Source organism: Hyperoodon ampullatus, assembly GCF_949752795.1.
Source record: "Hyperoodon ampullatus genome assembly, chromosome: 7".
Classification (NCBI taxonomy): domain Eukaryota; kingdom Metazoa; phylum Chordata; class Mammalia; order Artiodactyla; family Ziphiidae; genus Hyperoodon; species Hyperoodon ampullatus.
In genome coordinates, this window is record NC_136920.1 from 77,196,806 (window position 1) to 77,223,620 (window position 26,815).

At 38.5% G+C, this 26,815-nt stretch overlaps 1 protein-coding gene and 1 pseudogene across 2 annotated transcripts in view; one reads left to right on the top strand and one right to left on the bottom strand.

Moving 5' to 3' along the window:
* LOC307055613 (centrosomal protein of 78 kDa-like) overlaps nucleotides 1–26,815 on the top strand; it is a 591,539-nt pseudogene that overhangs the window by 399,531 nt on the left and 165,193 nt on the right. The gene's annotated exons all lie outside the window — the stretch shown is intronic.
* LOC307056586 (ferritin light chain-like) overlaps nucleotides 708–26,815 on the bottom strand; it is a gene marked incomplete at both ends in the record, with an annotated part of 26,659 nt that continues 551 nt past the window's right edge. The window contains 3 exon segments of the mRNA XM_079709421.1: nucleotides 708–1,175; nucleotides 1,178–1,250; nucleotides 23,684–23,810. Of these exon segments, the coding sequence (XP_079565547.1) occupies nucleotides 708–1,175; nucleotides 1,178–1,250; nucleotides 23,684–23,810 (668 nt within the window).

A 26,815-nucleotide genomic window follows, 5' to 3' on the forward strand; every position in this document is an offset into this window, starting at 1 on the left:
GAAATTTCTATCCATTTCAGAGAAGTAACACAACTATCAATCATTTTCCCTGGCAGGAATCTTCCAGGAGGAAGAAAATGGAACACACCTAGCAGTAGAGCTCACGCACTAGCCCATGTGTCTTAGATTTAATATCTGGTCACTAGCTGGATTGAAGCCAAGAGGTGGTTCACAAAGTTGCTGCATATTAGAATCACCTGGGGAACTCTGAGACCTCCCCGTGCCCAGGCTCCTCCCTAGACCTACTGAATCAAAATCTCTGGGGCTGGGACCCAGACACCAAAGTTTCTCTTAAAAGCTCTTTAGGGGAAGGGATATGGGAACAGATGTATATGTATAACTGATTCAGTTTGTTATAAAGCAGAAACTAATTTAAAAAAATATTTAATACTAAAAAAAAAAGCTCTTTAGGTAATTCATACGAGCAGCAAAGCTTGAGAACCAGCCCAATAGCGGGAACAAACGTATTTCACACAGATAAAGTGGGGCAATTCATATGTTAAAAGCACATGAATATATATATATATTTCTTTTTTTCTCTTTATTCTGTTTGTGTTTCAATTAGGCTTTTTTTTTTTCCTTCTGCAAAAAGCGTTATTGTTTCCATTTGGTCCAAGGCTTGGGAGAGGGCTCCAGGGCGGTTACAAAGCTGCCTAGTGGCTGCAGAGCTGGGCTTCAGGCAGAAGCTCTGACGCCAGAGGGGCTCCTCAGAGGCCGCTGGACTTCAGAGACTCCTGTTTGTGCTCGAGCGTGAGCCTTTCGAAAAGATACTCGCCCAGCACAGCCTGCGGACCAGCCAGCCTGCGGAGGTTGGTCAGGTGGTTGCCCATCTTCTTGATGAGTTTCAGCTGCTCGTCCAGGAAGCGGCTCTCCAGGAAGTCACAGAGGTGGGAGTCTGCGCGGGCAGGACCCGGGGCGCGCAGATCCGATAGTGCCTGGTTCAGGTTCTTCTCCCTAAGAATGGCGGCTTGCACAGTGTCCTGGGTTTTACCCCACTCATCTTGAGAAGGCTTCCGCGCATCCTGGAAGAGGGCGCGGCCGCAGCACTTGTTTTGCATTTTCAAGAGTCGCTGGGCGCCCTCACACTTCTCTTCAGCCAGTTGGCGAAAAATGCGGCCCCCATTGTCCAGAGCCCCACTGTTGCTGTGGAAATAGAAGCTTAGAGAGAGGTAAGTGTCCACAGATGCATGTTGAACAGGCGGTGGATGGCGGCCTCCACCTCGATGGAATAATTCTGACGAACCTGGGAACTCGTGGTTGATCAGTGATAAGGAGCTAAGCTCCAAAAATGGTGTTGGCCTGTCCTGGAGGCTGAGGATAGCTGAGTGGCTGATTCCAAAGGTTGCGACAGGAAGAAATGTTGGAGGGTGGTCGGGGGCTGGAGCAAGGAGCGTCCCTGGGTCTGTTCATTCCAAACACTGTTGAAGCAAAAGACAGATCTGCAGGACTGCCGAGTGCACTGCCTCAAATAGGCTTTGATATAAATGAACAAGAAGTCCAAGCAAGGACAAAACTTACCCTTCCCCCCACCAAAATAGCTGGTGATACTAGAATCTAGATCTGGGAAGGGATTCTTCCATTACTTTAACATTCCAAGCCACTAGAGCAGTGGTTCTCAAAGTATGGTCACCTTGTAAGCAAGCAGTACCCTATGGGGCCTTCCTAGGACAGACCCATCCCCCATAGCCTCTGCTGTAGTTCCTCTCTGAAGTCCTCAGATAACAGTATCTCAGGCATATTTCTTGAGTTTTCAGATGCTAAAACCCACCACCCAATGGAAGAAATTAACTCTTTGATGATGATGAGCACACAGCCCCCAGACCTTCTGGCACCTAAGGATGGATAATGTTACCTGCCCTGTGGCCTCAACATCAGCCAGTCAGATGATTGTGCACGAGCTGATCACATTCCCTGGGACGTCCCTCCCTCACGTGGCCTTTAAAAATGCTTTGCTGAGACCCTTTGGAGATTTCAGGGTTTTTGGAACACGGGCCACCCCTCTCCTTGCTCGATCCTGCAATAAACCTTTCTCTGCTCCAGACTGCAACCTTTCGGTTTGTTTGGCCTCACTGTGCTTCAGACACACGAACGTGCATTCGGTAACAACCTGACCAGCTTTACCAGCGTCCCCTGATAATGTGTCAGATAGTCAAGTTTTAGGGCCCTGTCCCAGCCCTATGGAATCAGCAACTCTAGTGGGGCTCAGTGATCTCTGTTATAACTGGCCCTCCAGATGATTTTTATTCACCTTAAAGTTTGAAAATATCTGCATTGGCAGCTGCCAAAGCGTCCACCAGCAGGTGAAGGGGAGAGACGCCTGGAAAAGATAGGGAGTAGCCAAGGCAAGTACAGCAGCATTTGCCGTGGTAGTAATGGAGAATGCCTTTTCTCCCCTGGTTGGCCCAGACTAGTATCTGGGGACAGTGGCAGGGTTATTTAGGATGCTTTCAATTTCAATGTAGAGTGACCTCTGTCCTGGTTTGCCAGGGACTTCCCCTGTGTGAGCACTTAAAATCTCATCCTGGCAAACCCCTTAGCCCTGGATTTGAAGAACTTAGGAAATAACATGAAATTTGGGGGAAACATGATCTAGGTTTTGGGCAAGTCACAAGTGCTAATTAAAGCTAAGCAAGTATGGACAACATCTAGCCTTCTTTACCCCTTTGCAGGAAGGTAAATCTGATTGGGTGAAAGAACTTATTGTTAAGAAATCTTTGTAGAAACATCCCCTTCTGCTTAGTCTGCTGGTTCTCACTTCTGGCTAGACAATGGCATGGTCTGAGGAGATTTAAAATGATTTTATTGGTTTAGGATGACCAACTGTTGGTGTGAGGGTTTTTAAAAAGTGCTTCAGATGATTCTAATGTGCAGCCAAATTTAGGTGCCACTGCTTAAGCTTTTGAACCACTGCTACATATTTTCACCTCATCTTCCTATGAGAATATCCAACTGTAGTTGGTTTGTTTTTTTTTCTTTTTCTTTTTTTAACTGTCTTATTATAAGATTTACTGTCTTAAATAAGATTGAATGTACAGAAAATCCTGCTAGTCCATCTGGTATAGCTGGATCCTTAGAATAATATCGTTAAGATATATACCATTTAAGTATTGTGATTGGCCTTTTTAAAATTAACATATGCATTGAATTAGTACCATCTGTTTTGAAGCTGTCATGTTGGGTAGCTCTACCTCTAATCTGCTGCCATTGCTAAATATCTGGACACCTCTTATTAGGAATTGCTTTTAAACATCTTTCGGGGTTAAAACCAAGATTGCTGTATTATTTGTACTGGGACCACAAAAACCTCACAAAGATCCCCCGCTGTACTTTCTACCCCCATCTCTAACCCTTGGCAACTTCTAATCTGTTCTCCATCTCCACAGTTTTGTTATTTTAAGAATAATATGTAAATATCATCATGAATTACTTAATCTTCGGAGATTGGCTTTTTAAAATTTTTCCCTCGGCATCATTCCCTTGAAGTTCATTTCAATTTTTGCATATATTAATAATTTGTTCCTTTTTGTTGCTCGGTAGTATTCTATCATAGATTTTATCACAATTTGTTTCAACATTCATCCATTGAAAGACATTTGGGTAGTGGCCAGTTTTTGGCTGTTATAAATAAAACTGCTATGAACATATATGTGTAAGTTTCTGTGGGAACTTAATTAAGTTTTTGTTTCTTTTGGATAAATGCTCAAGAGTACAATTACTGTGTTGTAGGGTGAATCTACTTTTAGGATTAAGAGACTGTCAAGCTGTTTCTCAGAGTGGCTAAACCATTTTCTTTTCCCACCAGTGATGTGATATCATTTTTCCATGTACTCACCAGCATTTGATGTTGTCACTATACTTTAATTTTAGTTATTCTCTGATATCTCATATTGGTCTTAATTTGCATTTCCCTAATGGCTAATGATGTTGAGCATCTTTTCATGTGCTTCTTTGCCATGTGTGTATTCTCTTCCATGAAATGTCTGTTCCTGTCTTCTGCCTATTTTCTAGTTGGGTTTTTTTAAGTTGTTTGGAGAGTTCTTTGTATATTATAGATACAAGTCATTTGTCTCATGTGGGATTTTCAAATATGCTTTCCCACTGTGTAATTTGAGTTTTCATCCACTTAAAATGATCTTCTATGAAGCATTTTTAACTCATTTTGATGAGATCCAATTTATCAATTTTTGCTTTTATTGATCATACTTTTGGTGTCAAGTCTAAGAATTATTCACGCAGTTCTAGATGCCAAAGATTTTCTCCTATTTTTTTTTCTAAAAATGTCCTGCTTTTACATTGAAGATTATGATCCACTTTGATTTAATTTTTTGTGTAAGGTGTGGAGGTTTAGGTTAAGGTTCATTTTTTGTTTGTTTGTTTTTGTCGAGGGATGTCCAACTGTTTCAGTACCATTTTTTGAAAAGTCTATTCTTCCTTGATAGCTTTCACACTGCTGTCAAAAACAAGTTAAATGTATTTATGTCAGTCTATTTCTGGGTTCTCTATTCCATTCCATTGATCTGTGTATCTACCCTCCATCATTACTGCAAAATCTTGAAATTGGGTAGATGAATTCCTCCCATTTTAATCTTCCTTTACAAATTGTTTTAGCTATTCGTCAGCCTCTTCTTACCATATAAATCTTAGAATAAGCTTGTCTATATCCACAAAAACCTTGCGGGCATTTTAAGAGTAACTCTGTTAAGCCTCTTAACTTGGGGAGAATTGACATCTTTATTATGTTGTGTTTTCTAATCCATGAACAAGGTATGTCTCACTATTTGTTTGGGACTTTTAAATTTTTCTTCATCAGCATTTTGTAATTTTCAGTATAGAGGACCTATAAATGTCTTATTGGGCTTATATTTAAGTATTTATTTAGGTCAGTTGTAAATGGCATCACATATTTTTATTTAAGCTTCTACACATTTGTTATTAATATATAATTTGATAAAACTGTGTTGATTTGTACTCTAAAACATTTACAAACTAATATTATTTCTCAAGCTTTTTGTGGATTCCTTGGTTATTTTCTCCATTTAGATTATCATCTCCTCTTCAGATACCGTTTTACTTTTCCTTATTTAATATAGTAATATATATTACTATTCAACATTCAGTAGGATATATTCCTTCCTATTCAACGTAGTAGGAATAGTCCTTTTATCTTTTAAATAAATGTTTTAAAAATTTAACTTTTAAATGTATGTATTTATTTTTGCTTTGTTTTCTTACTAGAACCTCCATTAATATATTTAATAAAAGTGGTGAGGGCAGATATCGGTGCCTTGTTTCTGATCTTACAGAGAAAGCATTCAGTCTTTCACAGTTAAATATAATGTCGGTATAGGTTGTTTGTAGATCCTCTTGATGAGTCTCAGTATGTTCCTTTTCTATTCCTAGTTTGCTTGGGGGTTTTTTTCTCCTTTTTTTAAATTTTTTAATTTTATTATTATTTTTTACAACTTTATTGGAGTATAATTGCTTCACAATGGTGTGTTAGTTTCTGTTTTATAACAAAGTGAATCAGTTATACATATACATATGTTCCCATATCTCTTCCCTCTTGCGTCTCCCTCCCTCCCACCCTCCCTATCCCACCCCTCCAGGCAGTCACAAAGCACCGAGCTGATCTCCCTGTGCTATGCGGCTGCTTCTCACTAGCTATCTACCTTACGTTTGGTAGTGTATATATGTCCATGCCTCTCTCTCGCTTTGTCACAGCTTACCCTTTCCCCTCCCCATATTCTCAAGTCCATTCTCAAGTAGGTCTGTGTCTTTCTTCCTGTTTTACCCCTAGGTTCTTCATGACATATTTTTTCTTAGATTCCATATATATGTGTTAGCATACGGTATTTGTCTTTCTCTTTCTGACTTACTTCACTCTGTATGACAGACTCTAGGTCTATCCACCTCAATACAAATAGCTCAATTTTGTTTCTTTTTATGGCTGAGTAATATGTCATTGTATATATGTGCCAAATCATGAATGGGATTGGATTTTGTCAAATGCTTTCTCTGCATTAATGGATAGGATCACATGACTTTTCCCCCTTAATCTATTGGATATGGTAGATTACATTGTTTGATTTTCAAATATTTAACCAACTCTGCATAACTGGAATAAATACCTCTTGGTCATGATATATTATTCTTTTTATATATTTCTGGATTTAATTTGCTAATATCTGGCTGAAGATTTTTACAGGCAATTTCATAAAACATATTGGTCTATAGTCTTCTTCTTTTTATACTATTCCTGCCGGGTTTTGGTATCAAGGTAATACTGGCTTCATAAAATTAATTAGGAACGGTTCCCTCTACTTCTATTTCTTATCAAATCATGTAAAATTGGTTTTCATTCTTTAAGTCTTGGGTAAAAGTGAAACATCTAAGCCTGAATATTTCTTTTGGGAGTTTTGATATGAAAAATCAGTGTTTCTAATGGTTACAGGAAAATTGAGATTATCTATTTCATCTTGGCTGAGTTTGGGTAGTTTTGGGTGTAGAAGAATTGGCCCATTTCATCTACATTTTTGAATTTAGAGTGTAGACTTGTTCATAATAACTCGTCCCTTATTAACCTGCAGGATATGTCATGGTATCCCTGGTTGCATATCTGATATCTGTGATTTGTGCCATCTCTGTTTTTCCCTTTATCAGTCTTGCTAGATCTTTATTGATTAAATTGTTTATTTCCAAGAACCAGCCTTTTGTTTCATTGATTTTCCCCCCCATTTTCCTGTTTTCAGTTTCATGGATTTCTGTTTCATCTTTATTATTTCCTTCTTTCTGCTTGTTTATTGTTTTTTCCTCTTCCTTTTTTACTATTGTAATATAGAAAATGAGATTATTGCTTTGAAATATTTTACTTCCCAATTTAGTTCTATAAACTTCCCTTTTAGCATTACTTTCACTTCATTCCACAAACTTTGATCTGTTATACCTCCATTTTCTTTTATTCTATGCATTAAAAATTTTTTCCTTGACGCTGTCTTTTTTACCCATGAGTTCTTTGGAATTGTGATGTTTAGTTTTCATGTGATTGAAGATTCTCCTGTTGTCTTTCTGTTATTGATTTCTAGTCTGATTCCATTATGGCTAGAGAACATACTCTCTATGATTTTAATTCTTTTAAATCTGCTAATGTTTTTTTATCACCCAGTATATGGTATATGAGTGAATGTTCCACGGACACTTGAATATGTATTCTGCTCTTATTGAGTGTGTTCTTTAAATGTCAGTTATGTCCTGTTGATTGATGATGTTTTCAGCTCTTCCATATCCTTGCTGATTTTTCTGTCTGGTAGTTCTATAAATTGCTGTGTTGAAGTCTCCAATAATAATTGTGGATTTAAAATTTTCTCCTTTTACTACCTTTTTCAGTGTTTGCTTCATGTATTTTGAAGTTCTGTTGTTTGGTGCACACACATTTCGTATCACTAGGTCATCTAGGTGTATTATTCCTGTTATCTTTATGTAATGACCCTGTTTGCCCCTAATAATTTCCTTTGCTCTGAAATCTACTTTATCTGATATTAATTTATCCATTCCTGCTTTTTCTGATAAATGTTCACATGATATATGATTTTCATCCTTTTACTCTGAACTACCTATATCATGATGTTTAAAGTAAGCTTCTTATAGACAGTATATACTTGGATCATGCTTGTGATTTTTTAATCTACTCTTCCAATCTCTGTCTTTGACTTGGTTACTTAGATCATTTACATTAATGTAATTATTGCTATGTTAAAGATTAGGTCTACCATTTTATTTTGTGTTTTGTCTTTTACCTTAGTTTCTCAATCTTGTGTTTCTCTTATTTTGCCTTCTTGTGGGTTACTTAAACATTTTTGAATAAGCCCATTTAAATTTATTTATTTATAATCATTTGTGTATACTGTGTGTATAGTTTTCTTAGTGGTTTCTTTTGGCATTACAGTATACATATGTAACTTATCATAGTCTACTGGAATCAGTGTTTTATGACTTCAAGAGAAGTTTCAACATTTTACTTCCATTTAGGTCTCTTAATATTCCCCAGTTTTAAAGTATGATTTTCTGTAGTATTTCCTTTCTCTACATTGAGAACCACATCAGGTGGTGTCCTAATTTTTGCTTTGACCATCATATAGTATTTAAGAAACTCATGAGACTAATGATAGTCTCTTCTATTTACCCCATTTGTTTTCACCCATTCCATTGTTCCCCTTTTCTTTCTGAAGTTCCCAGTGTTCTGTTTTTGTTTTTTTATGTTTTCATAACTGTAGGTGATATCTGGTCTTTCCAGTGCCATTGGATATGAGTTTCAGGAAACCCTGAGCCTGGCTCACTTAATGCTGCTGAGTTGGAGGGTTTGTGTATGTGGGGCCTGTTGGCTCAGCAGATGCTAGCAGATTACACTAATGTTGATGGGACTAGTGCCACAGGAGGATGGGTTCCCATTCAGGCTATGCTGCTGCTACAGTAGAAAAAGTGCCCCTTTGCTCCAAATGTGGGGCAATGACCTGCTGCTGTCACTGCTTTGTATTAGGCTGCTTTTCCTCTGGTGTGTGATGGGATCCCATGGAAGCTGCTGCTGTTGCTGTCAATCACAATGTTAAATTCATTTCAGAAATACTTAAGTATAAATATATAGCCTGGCTCTTGTAGAACCTCTGTGTTTGTTTTTTATTGCTTTCATACAAATTACCAAAAACTTAGTGACTCAAAACAAGGTAAATTTATTACCTTACAAGTCTGACATTGGTGTCAATTGAGTAAAGTAAAAGTGTTGGCAGGATGGACAGACGAATGGATAAAGATGTGGCACAGGGATTCCCTGGTGGTGCAGTGGTTGGGAGTCCGCCTGCTGATGCAGGGGACACGGGTCATGCCCTGCTCCAGGAAGATACCACATGCTGCGGAGTGGCTGAGCCCATAATCCACGGCTGCTGAGCCGGCGCGTCCGGAGCCTGTGCTCTGCAACGGGAGAGGCCGCAACAGTGAGAAGCCCACGTACCACAAAAAATATATATATATATATGTGGCCCATATATACAATGGAATATTCCTCAGCCATAAAAAGAAATGAAATTGAGTTTTTTGTAGTGAGGTGGATTGACCTAGAGACTGTCATACAGAGTGAAGTAAGTCAGAAAGGGAAAAACAAATACCATATGCTAACACATATATATGGAATATAAAAAAAAAGAAAAAATTGTTATGAAGAACCTAGGGGCAGGGCAGGAATAAAGATGCAGCCATAGAGAGTGGACTTGAGGACACAGGGAGGGAGAAGGGTTATCTGGGATGAAGTGAGAGATTGGCATGGACATATATACACTACCAAATGTAAAATAGATAGCTAGTGGGAAGCAGCCACAAAGCACAGGGAGATCGGCTCTATGCTTTGTGTCCACCTAGAGGGGTGGGATAGGGAAGGGAGGGTGTAGGGAGACGCAAGAGGGAGAGGATGTGGAGATATATGTATATGTATAGCTGATTGACTTTGTTATGAAGCAGAAGCTAACACACCATTGTAAAGCAATTATACTCCAATATAGATGGTTAAAAAAGAAAAAAAAGTGTTGGCAGAGCTACATTCTTTTCTGGAGGCTCTTAGGGGTGTTTCTGTTCACTGGACTTTATCTGCTGCCAGTGGTCACTTATAGTCTTTGACTCAGAGTCCCCTTTCTCCACCTACAAAACCCAAAATGTTGCATCGCTGTGATTCTGCTTCTATTAAGTCATCTCTATCTTTCTCTTTCTACAGTTGGGAATGGTTTTCTGCTTTTAAGGACTCATGCAATTAGATTTGTTCCATGAGGTAATCCAGGATAATCTTTCTATCTCCAGGTCTATAACTTCAGTCATATCTGCAAAGTCCTCTTCACCATGTAAGGTAACATATTAATAGGTTCCAGGGATTAGGGTGAGGGCATTTTTAGGAGCCATTACGCTGCCTACCACACCCTTAACAAGTGACCTTGAGAAAATGACTGAGATTTTTAAAGCCTTACTTTCCTCAAACATAAAATGGAAAGAAAGATAACTAGTTAATATCATGAAAGTGAAAGAGTATATATGAAATCAACTAATTCAGAAAATAAGATTTTTTCTTTTTCTTTATGATTTACATGATTCTCAGAGTTCAGTTACTTGAAGAGTTACTTTTTTTTAAACAGAACTAAGGAATTTCAGGGTTCCGATGCTGTAAGATTGTCTGAATTATCTGAGTAACAATTAGCTAAGCACAGGTGTAAAGCATTTGATTTACTCCCTAGTGTTCTTTATCTTCTCATCCCACTAAATGCATATCCCTTGTCTAACTCCAGCCAGTAGAGTCAGAGCTTGTTTTACTGTTTAACTAAAGTTCAATTTAAATTCTCTCTACATCTCCAGATTCTCAGCCCTGGTTGCATATTATATTCACTGGGGAGATTTCAAGAACTACTGATGTCAAATTTCTACCTATCATGGATATTTGAGGAGGGATCCGGAATGAAATGTTCTAGCTTATGGCTTTTGGCGCCAAATCATGTTACCTGTAGAAGGTATCTCCTAGGTATGAAAATAGTTCAGATAAGTCAAATTTCTCAGTAAAAGATGCCAAAACTATGGCTTAGGTGGTAAATTTTCCATGTCAATTTGTCTGGGCCACCATGCCCAGTTATTTGGTCAAATATTATTCTGGATATTTCTGTGATGGCGTTTTTGTGTTTTTAAAATTCTTTCTTTCTTTCTTTCTTTCTTTCTTTATATTTTTGGCTGCGTTGGGTCTTCGTTGCTCCCCGTGGGCTTTCTCTATTTGCAGCAAGCGAGGGCTACTCTTCGTCGTGGTGCACGGTCTTCTCATTGCGGTGCCTTCTCTTGTTGCAGAGCATGGGCTCTAGGTGCATGGGCTCAGTAGCTGTGGTGCATGGGCTTAGTTGGTCCACGGCATGTGGGATCTTCCCAGACCAGGGCTCAAACCCGTGTCCCCTGCATTTGCAGGCAGATCCTTAACCACTGTGCCACCAGGGTAGTCCCTGTGATGGTGTTTTTGGATGAAATTCATATTTAAATTGGTGGTGGACTTTGAGTAAAGCAGATTATCCTCCATAATATGGGTGGGCCTCATCCAATCAGTTAAAGTTCTAATAAAACAAAGACTGACTTCCCTGTGGCAAAAAGGAATTCTGCCAGAAGACTTACAGAAATTGAACTGCAACTCTTCCTAGAGTCTCTAGACAGCCTAACCTGCAGATTATGAATTTACCAAGCCTCTATTATTGTGTGAACCAATTGTTTAAAATCTCTCTCTCTCTTTCTCTATCTTTATATAGATATGGATATAGATCTAGGTATCAATATTGATATCTAGATCTATATCTATCAATATATATGGGCACATTGTATACACCTGCTGTTGGTTCTGTTTTTCTGGAGAAACTTGACTAACATAGTGGCCCATAGAAATAAAAGGCTGAACCCAAATTCACCCAGGTAGAAAGTAGTACAATGAGAACTGGAACTTAAGGCCTCATGACTCATTCAGCTGTGAACGCTGACCCAGAACTGGGGTCCACAAACTCTGGCCCACTGATCAGATCTCGCTTGACTCCTGGTTTTGTGCATAACGTTTTGCTTGAACACAGCCACACCCATTCATTAAGGTATTGTGCATGGCTCTTTCTGTGCTACAGCAGCAGATAGGCAATTGCAGCGGATACGTATGGTACACAAAATCCAAAATATTTACTATCTGACCCTTTACAGAAAAGATCTGCTGACCCTTGCTCTAGGATGCCATCTGATTTCTGATAGGCCCGAGGAGAATAATTCATGCACATTGGGATAGATTGTTAATCTCATGTCCTCCTTATGTCAAAGATCTCTTAAATGCTCACCCTTGCAATAGCCAGCTTGGGGAGCACTGCCTGAGGATGCAGAAATATTTCTTGTCTGGTCTTTCCAATCCACACTGCTCCCTGACTATGGTTCTTAAAACCTATTTTTGAAAACAATTTTATTCGAGTATAGTTGATTTACAGTGTTGTGTTAGTTTCAGGTGTACAGAAAAGTGAAACAGTTATACATATACATATACCCACTTTTATTTTTTGCGGCACGCGGGCCTCTCACTGTTGTGGCCTCTCCTGTTGTGGAGCACAGGCTCCAGACGCGCAGGCTCGGTGGCCATGGCTCACAGGCCCAGCCACTCCGCCGCATGTGAGATCTTCCTGGACTGGGGCACAAACCCGTGTCCCCTGCATCGGCAGGCGGACTCTCAACCACTGCGCCACCAGGGAAGCCCCACTTGTATTTTTTTTAGAGTCGTTTCCATATAGCCCATTACAGAGTATTGAGTGGAGTTCCCTGTGCTAATAAGAATAGCAGGTTCTTATTAGTTATCTATTTTATGTAGAGTAGTGTGTATATTTCAGTCCCAATCTCCCATTTTAACCTCCCCTCCACAATCCCCTGGTAACCCTAAGTTTGTTGTCTACCTCCGTGCCTCTCCTTCTAAAACCTGTCTATTTTAACCAACTACCACTCATTGCTTACTGTCTCTGGCTTCATGTACTTGATAATAAATCTACTTCTTGTTCTATCCTGGATGACATGTCCCAAGGACTGAGATAATATCTTATTCTACATAACTTGTCCTTGATATTGTCTATCTTGGGGTCTTCATCTATGTCCCAAAGAAGACAGTCACACTCTGTCTTCTAGTACTACTAAGAATACCACCTTTTAGGGCATCAATTTGACCCAATGCACTGAACTATCCCTTTAGAAGCTGTATGCAACCTGTCACTGGGTTTTAGCACAGGGGTAGAACTCAGATTAGTGTTCCTATTTAAACAAATCTACTTGACCAGAAACCTTTTGTCTCACCATTTATTTTATTACACAAGTAACTTCTGTCTTTGCATCTATGATGTAAATATTTTTAATTTCCTAAATTATCTGAAAAATTATTTAGAGCTCCTGTTTCAGTAGGCATTGGAATTGCTGTGTTATGACTATTTCATTATTTTATTTCCAAATGTTAAATCAGGCTTCAAGCTTTGGCCAAGAGTAGACAGGAAAGGGTTTAAAAAGAAATGAAGAGTGGGAAAGACTTCTGATGCAAGGGAGACATGATAAAGATTTGATTTTGAATCAGTAATTTATACTACAGGTTTGATTTTGAATCAATAATTTATATCATTTCAGAATAGCTCCCTGGTGAACTTCCACTCTCTGGTCGTCATTAAGTCCAGAAATCAACCATCAAAACGTGCAATGCTCTTCTTCATGTTCTAAACACAAACCTGTATCTAGAGGAGAGGAGAAGTCATGTCATCACTCAGGCTCTGGACTTATGACTCCAAGTCCTGTCTTCTTTCAACCATACCTGCTAAGTTTCTGTCTAACTTCTTGAGCAGGAGGTAATGGCTTCAGCTTTCATCCCCTTCCTCAGTATATAGCTTAGTGACTATGAGTAAGGGATCTAAAACTTGAGAACTTGGGTTCAAATCTTGACTCTCAAATTTACTTGTTGAGTACTCTTGAGCATGTTATCTGTTTTTGCCTCCGTTTTCTCATCTATAAAATAGAGATAACATTACTTCTCTCAGCGAGTTACTATGAGGGTTAAAAGAGAAAATTCATACAATGAAAGAATTTATCAGTTCTTGGAACACAATAAATACTAGAAAGAAATGTTAGCCATTATCAAGGGCCCCTCATTTTATGGATAATATAGATTAGTTTATATAGGTCTAATATTTACATATACATAAACATTTTGTACCTAGATGTGTGTATACGTTCTTCTTAGAAATTGAGCAGTCAACATTCACATCTAAAAGTATGTGCTCTGTGAAATGTAGATCTCCTGTGTACAGACACAGTGCTATATTATCTATTAGATAATAGATATCTAACTGTGTTATCTAATAGATAACACAGTTATGTACTGCTACAGAATTAAGAAGTCCAAACTTAGTGTTGAAACAAAAAACAAATGTTAATATGTGCCCAGATTCTGTGGGTCAGCAATTCGAACAGTACACAGAGGAGATGGCTTGTCTCTACTCCATGACTGATGTCTGAAACCTCAGCTCATGAGGATTGAAATGGCTGGGGCTGGAATCATCTAGATAATTTTAATTCCCATTTCTGGCCCTTGAGATGGGATGACTTGAAGACTGGGCCCAACAAGGACTGTTGACTGGAGTGCCTATAGATGGCTGCCCATGTGGCTTGGACTTCTCATAATGTGGTAGTTAGGATTCAAGGTAGAGTATCCCAAGAATGAGTGTCCAGGGTTCAAGCATTCCATGAGAATCATGCAAAAGCTGCATGACCTTTTATGACCTAGTCTTAGATGTTACATAGCATCACTTTCATTGTATACTATTGCAGGCGTTGGAGACCTTTTTCCATAAAGTGTCAGACAGTCAATATTTTAGGCTTTACAAGCCATACAATCTCTTTTGCAACTACTTAGGTCTGCTGCTGTGATGTGAAAACAGACACAAACAATACATATACTGAGGAACATGGCTGTGTTCCAATAAAGCTTCATTTATAAAAGCTGGTAGAGGACTAGATTTGGCCCACTAGCCATAATTTACTGACCCCTGCTCTATTGTTTGTTAGGATTTGGGAGCCAAAATGTTCCTCAGTATTTACTGCTTTGCTAGTCCATTTAAGAAAATGGACTATTGAAAAAATAGCTTCAGACACAATATGGCATTTTATGATTTAGCATAAAATCTGAGAAATATAGAGGTTATCTGAAGCCTGCAATGGTAAAGTTCCCTCTGCTATTGAAGTTATTGTCTTTAAACAAAGATTCTACATCAGTAATGCTATATATATATATATATATATATATATATATATATATATATATATATATATATGATATTCAGGTTAATTTCCTATTCTCTCTAAGGAAGTAATTGGTTGGTTGGTATGAGAGATGGTGTGGCTTCCAAAGGTGAAAAGTATTATTTTGTTGTAATTTCCGGCTACCTACGGATGGGAGAGGCCCAGGACACTGAAGTCAGTATATTATGTGGAGCAGGTTATATTGTGGTTTATTCATGAACTTTTACATGTTTATTTTCTATGCAAGTTTGTGTGCTCCTTTTTGAGTTTTGGTAGATAAGTGTTTTGTAACTTTCAAATACTTGGAGTTATATATATATATATAACTTTTATATATACATATTTTAACGTAATAGTTAAAGCAGTGGAGAGTGTACTATAGTCTACCTAGGTTCAAATTCTGGCTTTACCCTATGACTTCCCTGTGGCTTCCTCTGCTCACCTATTAAAAAGGAGTATAATAAGACTGCTGTGGTGAGTTATCTACTAAGTGCTATTTAAGCATTTGCTATAATGATTATGTATACTCGAAGGCAAGGAACTTGCCCCTTGATCGTGTCTGTATTCCTAGTGCTTAAGAATTCCTAGTGCTTTCCTAGTGCATTGTCTTAGGATAGAGATAGCTCAGTATAGTTCTTCTCACTATAAAGTACTGTTATGTTGAAAGTCTTTGCTTGTGTACTAATAATCTATGACATATCTGCTGAGGACAAGGAAACAAATAGTTTTAAAACGGCAATGGATTACAAAAGATTGTATGATGTAATGCCTTTATTATGTAATTATAAAACTAACAAATGATCATGGTAGAAAATTTGAGAAACTCCTAGACCAAACAGAGATCAATAAAATTTGGAGTAACTTTCAGAATGTAGAGTTGTCCATGAATGTTAGTGCTTTCACATTTTCCGGGACTTTAAGTAGACTCTGCTTCTTAAGAGTCTATTCGTGATATCTTATTTTAATGATGTTTTCATCATTGGGACACACACACACAGAAATCTGCTTAAAAAAAAAAGAAAGACATGTAAATCACTGATGTTTCAGATAGCCACATGAAATAAAGTGAGAAAGGTCAACAAGCTGAAAGAATGTGCAGTAGCATCTCCTTAATTGCTTACAGAATTCTGATAATTACCTCTTTGTGGATAAAGTAACTAATGGGGAATCTAATTCAAGAAAAATGTATGAACTTCAAGCCGTCTCGAAGCCAAGTATTTCTTTCCACAGGAGGTTACTTTCCACGGCCGTGCTTCCTTATTACCTGACAGGGAAAGAGTATTGTACGGCAAAGGATCTTCCTGAAGGAGGGTGCTTCCCACACTGATTGTCATAAACGACTTCGAAATTACTGTTGCTGTATTACCAAAATCTTAAACTAGGATATTTTGGACAAATGTGGTCCTTAGTTAATTTTTAGAGCTACAAACTGTCAGATGGCTCTGCAATAGCAATTGTCTGGCTATTCTTCAGGGTGATCACAATATGGTAATGACCTTGAGGTATCACTAAAAAGCAGGAAGGTGGGAGTCTTCCTTTGGTTCCAGAGTGAAATGTGAGTTGCAGTTGGAGTTGGAAAAGAGGCCGACAACCAAGTGATAGAGAAGGAAATGTGAGGTCATTAGTGAAAAACCAGGTTTAAGTTAAGGTGAAGAGGCATGAGGAAATGGTCAGCTGTTACAGTATTACAAAGATCATCAAGAAGCAAATCCATGAATGTGGTTTGTATTGCAATCTGCTGAAAAAGAGACAAATATCCTGGCCTGGGCTTCATGGAGATTATATTTTATTGATTCTGATAATAGATTATTGTTGAAAAGGGCCTCCTATAAATTATAACCATGCAAAGGCAGCAAGAGAATTGTTTTTCTTTATGTATGTGTTTCTCATTCCTACTCACTTGTCACTTAGGGGAAGAGAAAATCACAAAAAACAAAAATGTCAAATCTCAGCTATTCATTTTCAAAATATTTTTTTTCCAAATTCCAATGGAGGCAATAGGTTAACTGTTAAGATTTGTAAGGCTCAAAAAGCTAGATTTTTACAAAGTGTAGCCAAATTTTATTCCATAAATAATAGCTTTGGAAAGAATATGTGATGATGCAAAGTTGGAAAAAGCGGGTTTTTCTTCCGTAAATGACTTCACCATGTTGGGAGAAGAGGCAGAGAAGAAATCAAAGTAATAAAACATGGGGTGAGTTTTTCTGATACGGGACTCTAGTGCTTTAAAATAGACTAGATAATCCTAGGGATAATCTGAGGTCGAACAGACCAATGCCTCATTTCCAATCTGGTACCCTGGAAGAAAACAGTGTATTTCCTTTGAGGTCTTGAGAGGTTTTTCTTCTGCTTTGTTTTGGTTTTGGTTCATTTTGTAATCAACCTTATTAAGGTATCATTTACATACAATAAAATGCAGACATTTTTAGTCAACGGTTCAGTGACTTTTAATTAATGTATACATTTGTATAACTACCAGCCCCATAAAGATCGATAACAATTCTAAAACCCTAGAAAGTTTCCTCCTAGGCTTTTGCAAAAGTATCCCCATCTCCCAACCCAAGGCAACCACAGATCTGTTTTTTATCATTAAAGATGAATTTTGCCCAGTTTAGAATTTCATGTAAGTTGAATAATACAGTAGGTGCCCTTTTGATCTGGCTTCACTTGCTCAGCATACGGTTTTTGAGAGTCATTCATGTTGGGATGTTTTAAACCAGGACTTTAGCCTGGGTGGCGATGTTGTCTGAAGGCACCTATAGGTACATCTGAGTCTCTGGCATTGTCACTGTCTGTTCTTGGCTTAGTATTTTCAACTTTACTAAGAAGCACGAGGTTGAAGTAAGGAAGACCATTGTCAGTATAATGGAGGTGAAGTGGGTTCTGTTATATAATATTCTCAGCATAAATTGACCTGCTTGGAATCATCGTGTTGATAATCGACAAAGATACTCTTCCTCCAAAAACTTTGATACTATAAAACTTCTAAAGGACGCTGTCCTAGGACTCTTTTAGTTTTCATTTTTTGGGAAATATTTCCGGAAAATTCAGATGCTCACAACCTGAAAGAAGCAGTTATTCACCTGAAGGCTAGCTCTGCTAAAGTTGAGTTGTCCGACCTTTACATGCTGATAGAACCCAAATAGCCTTGCAAAACAATGCTCTCTTATTGGACATGAGCATATAGATTGTTTAAGTTGGACGTGTATATGCAATAGAGTGAAAAAAACAAAGAATCTTTGAGTTTCCCTTGCTGGGTTTTTTAAATTTTTTCATTTAAGTTTCTATAGCATATGCTAATAGTTTAGGGTAACCTCAGGTTCGTTTTAGGTCCACTCTTTATGTAAATGTTGAAGTACTCCATACCCACCTTTTTTCTACCTTCCTTCTTTTCTTCCATCTTTCCTTTCTAACTTCTTATAATCCATTCTACTTAATCCTGCATTTGTTGAGGTGGCAATTACTGTAGGAAAATTGAAAGCAGTGTGAAATTTTGCTGTTCAGAATGCATGTTGACCAAATTCTATATTGAGAAGAGGTCTGAATTTACCCACAGTAACCCTTTCTCAGCGTCTCTGAATAAGGGCCATAGAAAGTGGGCTATATATAATATCCTGACAGGTATGTAGAATTCATAGCAATTGCCCTCAAAGAGCTTACCTAGCGTAGATGCATATGAATGTATTTAATGATTGCTTTATTGGCAGCAGTGCCAACATACACAGTCTATTTTGTTTTAGATCATTATCATTACCTGCTGTTTACCACTGTATACATTGCTAATGGTGTGGTTTCTATGGCTTGTGAATCTCATGGCCAAATAATATGTAATTTATGGCACACTTTATTGTAGAAGATGCAGACTCCATAAATTTTCATGTGCTCTTTGCCCCTTTGGAATGTATTATGCTGAGATCAGGCAAAGTAATAAATTTATTTCAAATGTGCGTGATAGCTAAACATCAATTAGGACTGATGGGCAATATTTCACCTTCCAGCAACAGAACAGTTTTTAAAGACTAAGCCATTGAACGTGGAGTTCCTGAACATGGGACTCAGTTCACTGGGATCCCTTCTTAGAAAAATAAAGGAAAACTTGAATTGGATATGTGTGGCTTATTCAAGTAGTAACTAATCAGCTACATCTTTATTACTTAATTTGTCACAATCGTTTGGTATTTTATTAACTCTCTTGCCCTTCTTCCCCTGACTCTCACGAGAATGGATCATGAGTATCTTAAAACATACTAAGTCGTCTTCCATCCCTGTTAATCTAACTACAAAAGCACACTTTCCTTATCCAGTGTAACTTACTGTCTTTTAGAGTAGCTGTGGTTTTAATTCTCTACAAAATTAAAACCAGCAAAGAGAAACATTTTCAAGGAGCCAGCACATTGTAGAGCTTTAGGAAGAAGACTTTAGAATTAAGGGCAACTATATCATTTTATAGCTAAAGCACCTGAGGCCTAATGTAGGAAGGTAACCATCGAGGTCAGGGAAAGGGGTTGAAGATCAGGTTTCAAGCTGAGAAAGAGTCTACAGGGACTCAATCTGAGCAGGTCAAAAACTGAAATGAGACCACGAATGTTCTGGGAAGGCTGGCATCTGGCCTCAAGTGTGGGATTCAGACAGGGAGTGGGCCCGGGGGGAACTGAGCTTCTGCAGTAGGCAGAGAAGTCCACCTCATCTCCGGAAAGTGCCACTGACATCAGGGAGTTGAGGGGAAAGAGCAGTGAATTCCAGTCCACCTGAGAAAGCAGGCCAATCTGATTAACTCTGAATTTAGGCTTATTTCAGATACTTCTTGAGAAAGAACTTGGACAAGAGCAAGTCCCGCACAGCCTCTTTCAATCCATGCCCAGTATTTTCTGGTGGAGCTGCTTAAACCCTCCAAGTGACTCCAGTATTTTAATTTCACTCTATATTTAATTCCGACAGTTCTATGATTGATTATTTAATGGGCAAATAAGTAGGGTCACAAAAGAGTGTGAATGTATTTGACAGGATGAGGATGGGCAGAGTGGAACAGTCTGGAATAGGACACCAATAAAAAGGGATCTTGGTAAATAAGAAGGTCTATTAGAAATGGAGAGGAATTCTCAAGGAAATTAGTGCCTGACACCACGCCCTTCTCTCTGCATGTTTAGAAGCTAGTTTCTAATTTTATTTTCATAGGAGATGTCCCTGTGATGAATTGTCTTTTACCTCCACACTACTTATCCCATGGAAATATTGTGAAGTTTGTGTGAGAGAAAGTATTAGAATTTGTCTTGGAAGCAGCTATAAACATTTCCTGGAACAATCTAGGATAGAAGGAAAAGGAAAGGAAGGTGGAAACAAAGGAGAAAGACAGCTAATGCTGCTGGAGTCTCTCGCTGGGATTTGTGGTATCTCTTTTTGAAAGTAAGTACAGAAAGTCAGAACTTGACTGATTGTTTCTTGATCACAGTTTGTTTTCATTTTTGTTTTCTTGCTCTCTCATCAGTTATTCCAGCCAGTGATATGTCATTTTCAGTTTCAGTAAGCATGCCTGTCTTGTTTCCATTTGCATTATTCATGCAAACGTTGATTGAACTGATGACCCCGAGTTATCACGGAAACATTAGATACACCAGTGGATACATTTCTTAATTTTAGAAAAATATTACTGAGTGAAGGTTAAAATAACTCCTCTTAAATTTGTCATTTTAAAAAAACTTCTCCTAACATACAATACCTCATTGCCTAATAATGCCAGATAAATGAAGAATTCCTATGTATTCATGAATGCAGGCTAGTCTGTATATTTTTTGGCAGGTATGGCCGAGGGTAACGGCCTGGTTTGCTGGCCATGTCCTGTCTCCTAGAAGGTTGTAGTTTCTGTTGTCTTTAAGTTGGTCCATTGGATATCAGAGGTGAATTTATAAAACTATACTTCCCTTTCCACTTACTTTGTTTTGTTTTGTTTTGTTTTGTTTTATTAGAAGTATAGTTGATTGACAATGTTGTGTTTCAGGTGTACAGCCAAGTGATTCAGATTTATATATTTCTTTTTCAGATCCTTTTCCATTATAGGTTATTACAAGGCATTGAAGATAGTTGCCTGTGCTATAGAGTAGGACCTCGTAGTTTATCTACTTTATATATAGTATACACTTACTTTGTGTGATCCAGGCTGGTCAGACCACATGATTATTTTCACTTTTGATATAATTTTTTCAGGTCCAACCTCAAATCTTTGATAAGAAGATATTTTAAAAGAAGTTTAGCATCTGCATGCTCTAAATCCAACAGTAGTTATTAGAGATATGGTTTTGCACTAGGTATTCCTCTCTTTTTTGTTCTTGGCCAACCAATTGAAAATTAGCTTTTATTTTCTGGTTGGTTTGCTAGATGTTTATGACTATAATAAAGCCTTAAATTTTGTCTCATATCTTAAAACACAATCTGAATTAGCAATGGATATTGTGCTATACATAGGGGCTGTGATATAAATATAGTTTCTAACTTCAAAAACATATAACCTAGAAGGGAACACAGACACATGTGCAGCAATTATGGCAACTGCATTTGTTTACTAAGTGAAATAGTACTGAGATGGATAAAGTGCTAGCAAGCCTTGAACAGCCAAATCAGCTTCAAAAATAGATGTGCAGTTCTTTAAAAATATTTTTAACATTTTTCCAGCTACATGTAGAATATAACAGCATAAAAACGGTATAGGTTTTATTTTAAGTAATTAAGCATTTTGACATCGTCATAATGAAATTAAATCCAGAAGGAGGTTTCTCTCCATGATCTCTTGAAATGGTCCTTGATCATCCACAATATTTCCCATCATCACAAAGGTGATACCAAGGGCAGGGAAGTCCAACATTATTAAAGTTTCATAAAGCAAAGTCAATTTTAAGAATATAATGTCCCCAAACTGATAAAGGTCTTGACAGATAATTTCAAGGGAAGCATAAATTATTTTCTGTTTGTCAGAGGGCAAAAATATTTAGATTGAGTTAATGAATGGTAGAGTTTTTGAGTGGAGAGTGTCCTTAAAATATTATGTAGATCTGTACTGTCAACAGATGCTAGCTATGTGGCATTATTTATATGTAAACAAATTTAAAAATAAGATTAAAAATTCAGTTCCTCAGTTGCATTTGCCATATTTCAAAGATGTTTATTAGCTCCATGTAGCTATTGAATACTGCTTTGCATAGTACAGATATAGAATATTTTCATTATCACCCAAAATTCTATTGAGCAATACTAAAATTATACCCAGATATTCACAGAGAAGGCAACCAAGTCTCAAGGAAATAATCTAACTTCCCCAAGGTCACACAGCTATGTTTTTAAAGAAAAACAAAATGACACAAAGGAAATAGTAACAGAGGCATTAAAGAAACCCAGTAAGTTTCTGGAGCAGTCAAAGTAGGGTTTAAAAGTGCATACTTAGCTGTTAGCAGGGTTGAAGCTCTTGATGGTTGGTAAGATCTACCTGCCTGAATTTGGACATTAGCATTTTATGCAATGAATTAAAAGCAAAAAATCCTTTCAACGTGTGGCTGCCAGCTCCATATTCTTAGCCACTGCCATGCTTCCAGATTATGTTTATCACTTTCATATACAGTGCACCACTGTGAAATGTGATGGTTTATGTGACCCCAGAGAAATCAAGAGATCTTGTGGGGGCTATGGCTATATTTGAAAAGGCTGATTTTTAAATGCATCATGCAGACTGGCCCTGTTTTAAAAGGGATTCCTGCCATCAATAATCAAAATGTAAACTCTCTTCTCACCTTGCAAAAGTCAAAGATAGTCCCTGCATCTTTATTATTTCCTTGAAATCCAAATATTATTTTTCCTTTCTCTAACTTGTTTTCCTCACAGTGTGATCAACTATTGCCAAGGAAAGAAAGGTTAGATTTATCAATCAAAGTTTGCTAAAGGCCCCCTAGGTAATTGAACGCTCAGGAGAAACAATTCTCATGTATTCATTTTCTGTTGTTTCAATAGCTTTGTTTCAGTATGTTTTGTTCTGTAGCAGAGGTTCTGTAATGTGCTTATCTTCCTCAGGGGTCCAGAAAGCCTGCGAGTCTGTGGGTAAAGAAGGGTAAGGAGAGAGAGGGAAGGAGGATAGAGAGCGGCTCAGGGCTGAGACAAGGACAGTGTTCTACAGCCTCCTGGGGGTGAGGCTGGGGTGCACAGACACCCACGACTAATCTAGACAGAAACTGAGGAATCAAGGGGATGACCACTGTGAAGTCATGTGGTCACCTCTCCCTCTAGAAATAAACATTGCCCTCAGTAAGTCTCCTCTCGCCCCAGAAGAGCATTAGGAAGGTCTGGAGAGGGGGATTATTGGCAGAAATGGAAAAATCAGGTTGAAGGGATTAGCCTGGAGCAGAGAGACCAAGAAACCCAAGCCAGTAGGTGGAAGGCAGACTTTTCATGGAAGTCTCCAAGCCCAAGTCAAGTTCTGGGACCACCAAGTACAAGTCAAAGAGTGCTCATTTAGCCCCTTTGGGCCCCCATGGGAGTGGAGGAAGACTGGACAGAGAGGGAGAATTGAAGGTACAGTATTTACTATGGGATTTAACTCCTGAAAGGCCTCCCAGTAGCTTCAGATCTGCTCAAGAATCCTTCATGTCCTGCTGGTTTGCAGTGAGTGGCTCACAGCTTCAAGGCCTCCTCTGCCAGATGGAGAACTATTTCAAACATCCTGCCTCTATTTTGTAGTGTAGCAATGCAGACAGGAAACCTGACCCCATTTTCAGGTTGTAAAGAGAAATTCTAAGTACCTGAAGGACTGAGGAACATGGTGGCTTTTATTTAAGATGGGGAGCTAGAGAGCACATACCTGGACTTGGGCCTGCAGCAGCACCAAATTGCACCAAGAGTTCCCTTTAGTTTCTCTCGCATCTCTGTTTCTCCTTTTCTCTCTGCTGGATTAGCCACGGGGACTCCAAGTTCTTCCTTGTGTGGTCCTGGTACCAAGATTCTCCTGGGAATTATAAAGCTATTCACCTTCTACACCGAGCACTTCTTATTTTTTCCCCAGCAATGTTAAGTCATCCTTAAGAGGAGTCAGGTGCTAGCTCTTAAATATATTTTAGTCATCCCTTTGTACATCAAGTGCTCTTTCTTGGAGACTGCTCCTGACGTGGCGTTCACCGTGCTCTCAGCTGGCCTCCTGAAGTTCTGCCCTGCCTTCCCCACCAGGTACAGTCCAGGAGCTGCCTACCTCAGGGTGATAGGTTATCTTCTAGTTGCTTTATTCCTGTCCCTTTTACATTTAGAGAATCTAATTTGAATACATAAACTTCTCTGTGACCACAGCTTTATTTGCAACTTACAGGTTTTGCTAATACCATAATCATTTCCCAAAGGCCCCACCTACTAATACTATCACCTCCAGAAATTAAGATTTCAACGTATAAATTTGGAGGGGAACACAAAGACTACACCATAGCACTTATTATACATACATGGACCATTCATGGTCTGGCTTCTACCACCCTCTCCATTGTCTTCTTTTCTTACACTCCAGTGAGCATTTCTTTTTTTTTTTTTTTTTTTTTTTTGCGGTACGCGGGCCTCTCCCTGTTGTGGCCTCTCCCGTTGCGGAGCGCAGGCTCCGGACGCGCAGTCTCAGCAGCCATGGCTCATGGGCCCAGCCACTCCGTGGCATGTGGGATCTTCCCGGACTGGGGCGTGAACCCGTGTCCCCAGCATCGGCAGGCGGACTCTCAACCACTGCGCCACCAGGGAAGCCCCAGTGACATTTCTTATACTGATTATGAATGGAACTCCTTTCTGGACTGATCCTTAACCATTCATTTTCTGGCAAACATGAATTTATCTTCTCTTTTCCTCAAAAATTCACCCTTCCTTCATGTTACATATCCATTTCAATTGCCTTCTACAGGAAGCCCTACTGATATCCCCCATATACTACTCTCCGCAGCATGAATTAAAGTCTTACCGTGTCTTCCTATATCACTCTGTAATAATTTTTACGGTAACTATGGATTTTCTTATTTGAGTGTCACAATACATTGACTTCTAGGTGGCACAATAATGATTTTAGTAACAGTAACACTGGTGCCTAGTTTAACCCATGGCATACTTTAGGTGTTCAATAAATGTTTGTTGAATGAGTGAATGAATGAATGAATGGATTGTCAGTTTGAAATCTTAATCATGTTACTTTTCAAAAATCTGTTAAAAAGATACCCACAGTTTTCCAGAAGATTAGGGACTTAGGATCTTCAACTTGATTTAATAGAGGAAATTTTTACTCATACATCATGCTTAAATACCTCAAAGTAAAACCATTAACCCAGGAATTTAAGCTTACCCATTTGGACTTGCAAGCCAATAATTAGTATCTCCTGCCCCGACTGTATTAGATGGTTTCAATGCTCCACTCATATCTCCCCAGCACTCATCATTCCAGTATATGCTGATAGACTCATGTTACCACCTGCAATTATCCACCTTAGGGCAGGCCAGAAATGTACAGGAGTTAATGTATCTGGGTGTAGCTTTCAACCAAGGACAGAGGGGACTGGAAGATAAGTACTTCAAGTTTCTCACCAATTCTTGGGATAACTCTGAGACATGTTCTATAGAGTTTCACAGAACTCCCCTGAAGTACTGGCAGCAGTTTCCTGCAGGAGTAATTTATTCAGTAATGCACCTCTGTTGGCTTCCTTCCATGCGTCCATTCTCAATTCCCACTCCACTTCTGAGTCTTCTGGAAGCACCTCCCAGATGAACAGTTTGCATTCAAATTATTGCCTCAGGTTCTGCTTCTAGGAGAATTCAATTTATAGCCTCCTAACAATCCAGTGCTCCTTACAGAGCCATCACTGGTACAAGTACCAAGGCATGGCACATTATGTATCACTCCTCCTAAATCCTAATATTTTTAAACAGATAGGAAAGAGCATGACCTTGAAGAGAAAAATCATTTATATGAGAATAGCCAATGGATAAAGGGAAGGAGAGACAGTGCCATTTGTTTTCCATTAATGATAGTGTGAAATTTATGGGCAGATGGTCTAACAGGTGTGACTATAATTTGAGGAGCCTGCTCCCTTGGTTACAGAAGACTGCTATTGTTATTATTATGGAAGCACAACCTCATGACTTTATTGCTTCACTTGATGTAGCCTTTTCCTTTACCCTTAAATCTTTCTACATCACTGAATTGCAGCCAATAGATTTATTTTCTCCCTATGGCTCCATCACAAAAAAAAGACACACATGTGCACACACACACACACACACACACACAGAGTTTTGTGTATGCCAGTGCTAGAAAAGACAAGCTCATGGTGCATGTGTATGCAATGGGTATTGTACATTACAGGTCTCTGTGAAATAGTCTTCTGCAGGTTCCTATGTTTATTTTATGAATAATTAACTTTAGTAAAGTTAATTTCCTGAAGATCTTGCTGAAGACTGAAGAAAGGAAGTAAATTTTAAAGAAAAAGACTTAGAAACTTGCCCTTTTTGCCTTTTCTTTGTGTCTTAATGAACAAAGGATAACTGGGACTTTTTTGAAGTCTTTGCTTGAGTTGAAGACACAAAATGCAACCTGTACTCTTATCATAATATGTTCAGTTTATGAGTACACAAACTTATAAACTGTGAATTTCCCTCAAGTTATTATACCATTTAGAAGATGTTTGCTGGGACGTTTACTTAAAACCAAACAATTGAGGTCTATACGTCCAAATAATTTCCTTCTCTCTTTCTGTCTCCATTTCAGTTTCCTGAGTTTCTGGAAAGGCCTGGTTTCCCCAAAGGAATGATTTCTGGTAGAAGTCTGAAGGTCTGACCCAAGAAAAATAATCCAGTATAGCCAATGAATTGAGGACAAGAAGTTTTCCAATCAGGTAGGAACATTTAATCTCATACATTACAATCACCTTAAGTAAGGTGTGCTGATAGCTGGATATGATTTAACTTCTTGGAAAACGAT